This window comes from Triticum dicoccoides, chromosome 3A (assembly GCF_002162155.2).
Source record: "Triticum dicoccoides isolate Atlit2015 ecotype Zavitan chromosome 3A, WEW_v2.0, whole genome shotgun sequence".
In the NCBI taxonomy this organism is placed as follows: domain Eukaryota; kingdom Viridiplantae; phylum Streptophyta; class Magnoliopsida; order Poales; family Poaceae; genus Triticum; species Triticum dicoccoides.
The window spans coordinates 291622774-291632410 of NC_041384.1; the positions used below are offsets into that span (position 1 = coordinate 291622774).

At 43.5% G+C, this 9637-nt stretch overlaps 1 protein-coding gene across 1 annotated transcript in view; it reads right to left on the reverse strand.

Moving 5' to 3' along the window:
* Positions 1–2129: 2129 nt before the first annotated feature.
* Positions 2130–9637, reverse strand: part of LOC119268097 (serine/threonine-protein phosphatase PP1-like) — an 18648-nt gene continuing 11140 nt past the window's right edge. Inside the window, exon 4 of the mRNA XM_037549601.1 lies at positions 2130–2494. Within this exon, the coding sequence (XP_037405498.1) occupies positions 2471–2494 (24 nt within the window). The 3' untranslated portion in view covers positions 2130–2470. The remainder of the gene's footprint in view (positions 2495–9637) is intronic.

Genomic DNA, 9637 nt, shown 5'->3' on the forward strand with positions numbered 1-9637 from the left:
TTGATCAAGTCTCAGTCGGTGATTACGGCTACAATGAAATGGATGATGGTGTGGACGGTCACGATGTGGAAGAAGATGAGGTAGAGGAGATTGGGGAGGGGGTGTTCGACCATGCACAAGCAAAAGTGCGCGCGAGATCAAAAAACTACACGCAATTGGAAGATCAAGTCTTGATCAAGACTTGTGAATCTATGTTCAATTTCCGCGCAAACTATGTTTGATTGTTCAAATTTGTAGGCATTTATCAGAATTGCGGTCAAATTGTCTAATTTGTTTTTTTTTATTTTGAGGGCTGCCGCGCGCTGCGGCCTAACAGACCCTGTAAGGCCGAACAATAAAACAGAATATTATGCGCACCTTATACTCACTTTAAAGGTTCGTGGTCCGTGCGATAAGAGGGTCTGCCAGAGATGCTCTTAGAACCCTAGTTTGATCTTCGCGAGAGCTAACTCACGAGCGAGTGCAAGCTAGCACACAGGCAGGTGGATCTATTGCTCGTAGTAGCTCACGCACGTATAGGAAACTAATCAGCCGCCGGCTGGGTCGATCGATCTGCGGTGGCGCTCTCGGCAAAACAGCACACGCAAACACAGGCAAAATCGATAGCTACAGACCCTGCTGGTCCTTTGGATTATTTCTTGCTTTGGTCTTACGTCACGGTGTTGTTTACAAGGGCGCGGGTGAGCTCGGGAGAAGAGGCAGAGTAGGTGGAGCTCGGGCGCGCGCAAGGGCAGGGAAGGGCCGGAGATCTCTGTGCTAACGCGTGGACCGCACCTTAATTAAACACGGGCAAATAACTTTCAAAATTTTGACCTAGTCCAAACTGCTGTGGCGATGTCTAGTCAGTGGTCAACATAGTCAAAACCGAGCCAGGGTTGATTTGTGAACCAAATGGCAAGTTAAGAGGGTAGGATAACCGTTTTTGGAGTTGAGGGTTGAAACCTAAAGAAGTAATTGTACTGGTGGTGCCTGAACTTGCCGTTGACGTTCACTTTAATGTCTAAACTTGAAAAATATATCAAACTAATTTCAATACTTGACATTCTTGTTCAAATACGATTCAAATCACATTCGGATACATCCGTATGGCTTACTTGGCAGGCCAACATGCCTGACTTGCAAATATATGTCACCATGCCCATCAGGTCCCACCTGTCAGGGCGCAACACAAAATTTTATATACTACACGAACATTATATTAACACATGAGATTTTGAAAATTGTATACATATTTTTAATAAAAATATTTTACAATTTTTTATTTTTATGATAAACACTTTTATAATTGAACAAACATTTTAGAATGCATAAATATTAATATAATTACGTGAATATTTATTTTATTTATAATTATTATAATTTACATATTTTTTTATTTCTTTTTAAAGGGGATTATTTTGTTATTTCAAAAAATGGACAAAAAACTGACACGTGGAAAATGGGTCGCACTGACTGCAGCCTATATAACCCCACAAGTGTGATGTATAAGCAACTCAAAAAGAAAGAGTGATGTATAAGATATATGAGATATCTATCTGTGCGCACAACAATAAGGTATATCTATCCTCATCTGATCAGAAGCACGTTGGGTGGGCTGGTTAGCCCGTGTCGAGGTTACACAGAGGTCATCTGTTCTAACCCCAGCCGCGACTTAAACTTTGGTTTTTTTTTTGTTTATTTGCGTTGCGTGCTGACAGGTGGGGCCCGATGATCATATGGACATATATTGGCCTCACGATACATTGGCATGCCTAGTCAGCCATATGGACGTATCTAAACATGATTTGAACCGTATCTAAACAAGAGTGCCAAGTATTGGAACCAGTATTTTTCAAGTTCATGCATCAAGAACAAGGGTGCCAAGTATTGGAACCAATTCAGTGTATTTTTCAAATTCATGCACCAAAATGAACATCGATGGCAAGTTAAGGCACGCTGGTGCAATTACCTCCAACCTAAACCGAGTGGCAAGTTGAGGGTTGTAACGTGAACCATTCTTATTTTATTATGTTTGATGCTGTACTTCCAGTGAAATAGATATGATCCTCTTCGTGGAAGAAAAGTATTTCCGAGTATATTTCCGAACAGAGAACGTAGTTTTGTAGTAACAGACCAGGAAACTTTATAGGTGACCCGATTTTGACCTGACATCAATTTCACTTCACTCGTCGTAAATTTACATGCATAGTTAACCCAATCCCTTTCTTTTTTACGTAGGTGCCATAATTGGCACGGTTATGACTACATAACTATATTCTCAGCTCAAACATAGAGCACACAGCAATCAAGCAAAGAAACGAACAAAAACAAAACAGCTGCATCCACAAGAATCCAGTGCCGCGAGCAAGTAGCGGAGAATGTAAGAGAACCAGGCTGAAGAATGCTTCTAATGTCATGCCCTGGTGGATCTGGGATATAAGATCACCCCCTTCGAGCTGACAACAATCATGACTATGTGACTGAATACAAGTTAAGCATTGTCCACTGTCGGTGCCTGTCAAGGAAGGGCAAAATTTAAGGACTACAATAGTAAACTTCATCATGCTTTAGCCGGTTAGGAATTAAGTACACAAAAAAGGAAAACACTGGCCCCATTCTTGTCATATGCAAGTAGCCCCGTTCTTGTCATATGTTACACCCAATGCATGCAAACAAGCACTACCTCTGTCCCATAATATAATACGTTTAGGAGTACGTAGTAATTTTAGACCTTTTTAGGCATCTACAATGCTGGCTCTTAGCCCAGGCGCTAGGATGTTATTCCTGGCCATTTTGGCTCCATCCTGTTCGATCCTGGGATTTAGGCGTTCGATCCTGGGATTTAGGCAAGCGTCGCTGCCAAGCCAATCGTCTGACTCTTGGTCCTCTATTTTTTGCCATAAGACTTTTTAACAAACGCTGCATCTTCGCCAAGCGACTTCAAGGTATCTTTGCCTACGGACATACAACATCTTCGCCAACAAGCACTCTAAGACTACGCTCAAGAGAAGCTCCTCAAGCTCAAGTCCGCGACTTCCACGAGCTACTACGACCTCGACATCGACCATATGATTCCTTTCTATGGAACTCTAGAACCGAGGAGTGTCTCGAGTGCGAGCGCTTGATGGACGACTACCTCAAGCTACATCAAGTTCCTCCCGAAGATCAAGTGAAGTGCGCCACAAGAAACTTCCACGACTACGCGTCAACATGGTGGCTTCACACACCTTTGGAGAGCTACGACATGAGTTGGTCCAAGACAAAGAAAGCTATGCGGCGAGAGTTCGTGCCTCCAACCTACACGGAATAACTTCTACGCCAATTGGAGAACACCGCCCAAGGATCCAAGTCCATCGACACATACTTCAAGGAGATGAAGAATGTCTTGCAACGAGCCGGCGTGGACGACCCCATTTTAATGAAGTTCCACTTCATGATGGGATTGCGCAACGACATCTCCAAGACTATCTTCCTCGAGAACTACAAGTCCCTCGACGACTACTACATTGGTGCTCTCAAGGCGGAACAAGAACTCATGAAGGCCAAGGCTTCTCCACCCAAGCACACTTCTCGAAGACCAAGCTCCAAGACGGCGAGCATGAGGATAGTACCGCCACGATGTCCAACCCGACAAGCTCCAAGACGACGCTCCCAAGTTTGACTTCACCGCCATCCCACTTTATGGCATTGATAATGCCGAGTCTACTTCGACTCTTTCAAGATGGTGCGGCGACGACTACGACTACGGAGGCATTCAAGGACCAAGCTTTGGAGGCGAACGACATGGTGACGAGCAAGGATGATACTTCCATCTTTGGAGGCGAGTGATGATGTGCCATCTTCGGCCTTTATCCATGGCGACGGCGACGAGATGGTGGAGCATGGGATTTTCCCTTCGACCACGGCGACGTATGATGACTTGAGTGACTTTTGCCATCATATTGAGAGTGAGAGTGACTTCACCACTAGCCTCATATATGATGTGTTGCCCCAATTCCCATGTGAGAGCCATAACCCCCACCACTTGAGTAAGATGAGTGACTCCTCCATACGTGAGATTGAGTGCACCTATTTTGAGGAAGTGAGTGAACCACCACATAGAGAGTGAGATAGTTGATAGGGCATGTGAGGCCATTTCGATTTCTAATGACTTAACCTCTACCACTATTGTGTCTTTCATTTGGTGCTAGGTCCCATATATGATGACGCGCCGATTCGCGATGACTGCGACATGGTTCCATAAAGATGATGACATTGACCACCATTTGATCTTTCCCACCTCACCTACACCACTTGAGTGGAATGAGTAAGGTAACATAGGTGAAGGTGATGCTCTGGTCTCACTAGTGGACATTCTTGACATTGATTGCTTGCATGATGTTGATCCACCTATTACCATGCTTCATGCTAGTATGACTTCCCCATGCGATGATTTACCCATTTATGATGAATTTGATGATTGCCATGTGGAGTCTATTAGTTGCGATGTCACGTTGCATAGGATTTCTTGGCATAATTCTTTAGGTCGCATCGTGTTTGACAATCCGCTTGACCTGTCATATGCTATGTATGAGATCAACCATATGTCATATTTGTAATTTCATCATAGTGACTATGCATATGCCATTAAAAATAACTCAATTTGCACTTATAGCATAGATGACAAGGCTATGGTTATTGCCATTTGTTTTTCTTCTAATGATATTGATATGCTTCCTTTGCATCATTTATCTCATATGTCATGCCATGACCATCTAGCTTCGGATATGCATTGTTTTGAATGTTGTCCATTTTCTTCATATGATGTTTTCGATATTGCTTATGAGGAGACCCCCATAGTTTCCTCATACATGTTAGGAGATTTTGATCACTCCCATCCATTGCATGATCCCAATACTTGTGTGCACAATATGCTCCATATGAATGATGTGCCATATATTTGCATTCTCAATTTGTGTCCCCATCGTGTCATACATAATAACTATTTTTTCATGATGGATGACATGTTCTTATATCATGCATCAAATTTCTTTAAGCGATGCTTATCTTATGCTAACTCACACATGCACATACACATCATGATGGATGATGTGTACATTTACCACGCACACAATTTCTTTGGTTTGTGTCTCTTTTGTGTAGGTACCCATGAATACTTGTCAATCTCGCAATCCCAGGAGTTGACAAAACAAGCTCTAGAAAACAATGATGACTTGAGATCCCATTGATTGTCTTTCCCACCACTCTCTTCGCGCAAAGACTTCGCGCATTTCTTCTACATGGTCCTATACCTTTGCCATACATTTGTGGCCCATGCTTTACATTACACATGATGATTGATTCTAGTACTTGTATGTGTATTTGCAAGCTTGGAGGAGATATCACTTGTTATTGCCATGTTTGCTTTGTACCCATGCCTATGATGATACTATGATCTTACTTTGTGTTCGTGCTTGCGATATGTCATGTGCATTGCCTATGCCTATTATTTGCTCACCTGACATGATTGCCATGATTTCCTCTAGTATGTTGCATCGTCGCACTACTAGCTTGCACGACTTGATTATTATGATTGCTTGCTTGTTGCATCACCAATGATTCATACTTGCTCCTTTCATGCGGTTGATGACAACCATTACCAGGCTTTGCACATGATTCATATTGCTTCTTGTCATATATCTCCATATGTTGCCTCTCTCATGCTAGATGATTTGCCATGTATTGAGTGCAACTATGTCTTTAGTCTTGATGTTGAGTTTGTCCCCATAGCATTCTCACATATATTTGGAGATTTTGACATATTTCTTGTGAAGCATGCTTGCCTTCCCTCTTTGCACCATATTCCTAGTGCCATGAATATAGCCATTGTTGCATCATATTATTCATGCACTTGTGCTTCTAATGGTTGCGTGCAAAAGATGAGAACCATCATGATGGATGATGTGTTTATCTACCATGTGCATACGTTCTTTGCTTTGTTTTGTGCATGTGTAGGATACTTGGACTTCGTGTCGACTTCCATTTCACATGAGTTAACCATTCAAGCTCTTGAGAGTGAACCACCTTCTACCACGAAGATTATACATCGCACTTGCTTGTGTTTTGGCATTGTGAAGGACGCACAAGGACATGCTTTCCAGGTGATAGCATTCTCTTTTGAGAACCCCCAAACCATGAACTTGGATATTATGGATCATACTACTTGTGTTGCTTGCTTCATTAGACTTTTTGGTCATTTTGGACCACTTGATTGCGCACATGTTAGAGATCTTGCTTGGATTTGTCGTTTTCACATTGACATGCCTCATGACATATATACCTTATGTGTTGCATCCAATTCTTGAACTACTTACTTCTATCATATGCTTGGTTACAACAATGTCATTTCTTCACATACGACATGTCCCATTGCTTGCCACATGATTAACTTGATTGCCTCACACATGTTGAACAATTCCATTGTGTTGAGTGCCACACTATATTCGCTGCACCCTATGCACGTTATGCTTGGCTTGGCTTGCACTTGACTCATGTGTTTAGACATATCATCTTATTTGGTGTTGTGAATGATTCTTATGCCTACCATAGACCTTTCATTGAGCAATTTGTCAATGCTTGCTTTGAGCTTCAGGTAGATGCTTATACTCTTGTCACACATATTTGCATCACTACCTCACATTTACATGCTTGTCCCAATGATACCTTTGCTTGTGCTCGATTGATATACTTACATGTCATGTCACAATCCTTTGTCAAACCATATGCTATGCTCGATGACGACACTTGTTTGGTGAATAACCTCTTGAATGCTGGGTTTTGCACTAACGCTAACCACATTTGTTTTTCCAAGTGTTTGTTGTCCTTACTCCTTTTGAAGGAATCACAAGATGGTGCGACATTGGAGAGTGCCCATTTCGAGCTTCAAGAAGACGAGTACTTGGTGAACGTCCACTTCTACACAGCGACGCCATCTTCTTCCCATGGTGATTTGGTTTTCGATCCGAGGTCGGATCTTTCCTAAGGGGAAGGGGATGATGCAGAGCATCCTACGGACATCACCATGTCAAGAGTCCGTTTGGCAAGTGACACGTGCGACATCTACTTCACATATACAAAGGTGAATCATCTCCTTTACGCGTGTTCACTTAACCCCTTCGAGGATGGTATACCACTTGACACTCCACTCGTGTGCATACATAGGTACTGTCAAAACACCGCGGATGACGAGGAGGAGTGCGAGCGCAAGCGTACAACTACACCATCCACCAGGGAAGCATGGAAGAGAAGGAAGAAGAGGATCTGCCCAGTCCGAAACGGGCGGTACTACCGCCCACCCCAAGCAGTACTACCGCTAAGCCCATCCAAGCGGTACTACCGCCCAACATCCGCCCTACTTCCGCTTAACCCGACAAGCTCCTGTGATCGAGCGGTACAAGTCCGGTACTACCGCTAAGCCGCTCAAGCGGTACTACCGCCCTGTGTGCGCACAGTGTATCAGGCCTCCGGCCCATGTATCCTCTCCCACTTACCCCTTCGTGGCTAAGACTATATATAGACCCCCTCTCCCTCCTAGTTAGGGTTAGCAAATATGATAGCTCATTTGTATGTGAGCTTTGCTCCTACCTATCTCTACTCTTGAGAGAGAGAGAGAGAGCACCACTCCCATGGAGTTCAAGACCTCCATGTGAGAAGATCCTGCGGGATATATTGTCAAGACCCCTCACAGGAAGATCCGTCTAGGATATCACCAAGACCTCCTCATGGAGATGAACGTTACCTTGTATCTTTTCTTTTGTTGTTCATGTACCTTGTGGATCTTGTGTGTTTGATTGTCTAGTGGATGTGCGATTGGAATTGTTCTTGAGTGTTTCCCCTTGTGGTTTCTCTCCGTTCTTCCCCGTGTTCTTCATGTTCTTCAAGGGAATCCACTCAAATCGTGAAAGATCGGCCTACACCGGGTTAGCCCCGTATCACCACTCCAACTTGTTTGGGACTAAAGGCCTTGTTGTTGTTGTTGTTGTTGTTCGTTGTTGTTATGGTTTAATGGTTGCTTTTGTTCTTCAACGGTCAGAGTGCTGTTGGGTCTGTGGTAGGTTCGGTTTATGTGTGTGTTTTTATTGTCATGCACTCCTTTTACAGAAAAGAAGATTTGTCTGTGGTTTATTTAGGTTGTTGTTTCTGTGTTTAGGTAGATTATTCAGCAAATGCTTGTGGGTGGGTCCTGTGATGTTGCTGTGAAGTGTCTGTTTTATGGTGGTGGTGTTTTTAGAGGGCTTTTATTACGTCTGGTTGAAGATTCTATGGCATTATCATTTTGTCTTGCTGCAACTGCAGTCCACGTTGTAGCTATGCTAGCTCTTAGGTAAAAATCATGGTTCGTGTTGCTTGGTAGGAGGTTCAAATGGTTATTTGAAGTCGTTTTGGTTGATGTCTTGCTGAAGCATGCATATGTTTGGTATATCCAGTTATGTATATGTATAGTTGTTTTATGTCTGGCTCTGAGCGAGCCTTGCTGTTAGCTTCAGTGCTGCCAGCATTGCTAAACATGTACTTTACTTGTGCTGTCTCATTGGTTATCTTCGATCAAGAAGAAAAGATTGTATGGCCTGGTAGTGAAATTGATGGGTCTAAGTTAACATAGATTTATAGATTTGTTTTTCTTATGCATTACTGTCATTTGTAGCCAAACTGCTATATGTCATTTTCATGCGACTCTTTTCCTAATTAGTCCAGTTTTATTGGTATGTGTATTGAGATTCATTTATTTTATCCCCTTTGTGTTTTGTTTCTCTGTGCTTTAACATGGTCGTCCAGGAAGGGCAATTGTTCAGTTATGCCGCCGGAGATCATGGCTCTGATGGGAAGGAAATATGTCGTCGAAGTGACCGTGCCACGATATTCATTTAGGAGAGATAAGGATGCCTTGACTTTCTAGGTTCGCAAGTTCTTCCCACTGGGTGGATCTATGTATCACGATTTCGTTGCAGGCAGCAGTTCTTCCTGTACCGGTGCTGCAGCGGAATTGCCTGCTCATCTTGGTAGGTAGCTCTAGGCGATTCCTTTTGAATTTGGTCCATTTTGTGGTTCTAAAATTGTTTGTTTTATGATAATTGTGTGTAGATGGAGTGGCTGCTGAAGCTTCTGGCGCTGCTAGCCAGCGCCATGAGCTCCCTGAAGGTGTATTTACGCCAGCAAAGGATGTGTTGGTGACTTTCCCTTCATTACCTTTTGAACTGTGTCCATGCCAGATTTCCAGTTCGTCTGAAGCTCATCTGCTCTTATACATATGTTGTTATTACAGGAAACCTAGACGCAGAATGAACATGTTGATGAAGGAGGAGGATCCACCAAAGAATAATAAAAGGTCTAGCTTAGATAATTTAGCATTTCTTAATCTGTGAGTGGCCTTATTATAATGCTCTGGAGATGTACTGCGCTATATCCAGGGCCGGTGTAGCTGCTGTAAAATCCACAGTTGAAAAGAAGTTGGCTGGAGAGTGTGAGACTGAGGCTGGGAGTGAGAGCTCCCAATAATTGAGACGGTCTTAGAGGATGGCTTCCCCGAGCTCGGGCGACTCGCTGGGCGATCCGCCGGCGCCGCCGCTGGCTCTGCCCCCCTCCCCGCCCTCGCCCCCCGTCCGCCCGCCGACACCCTCCC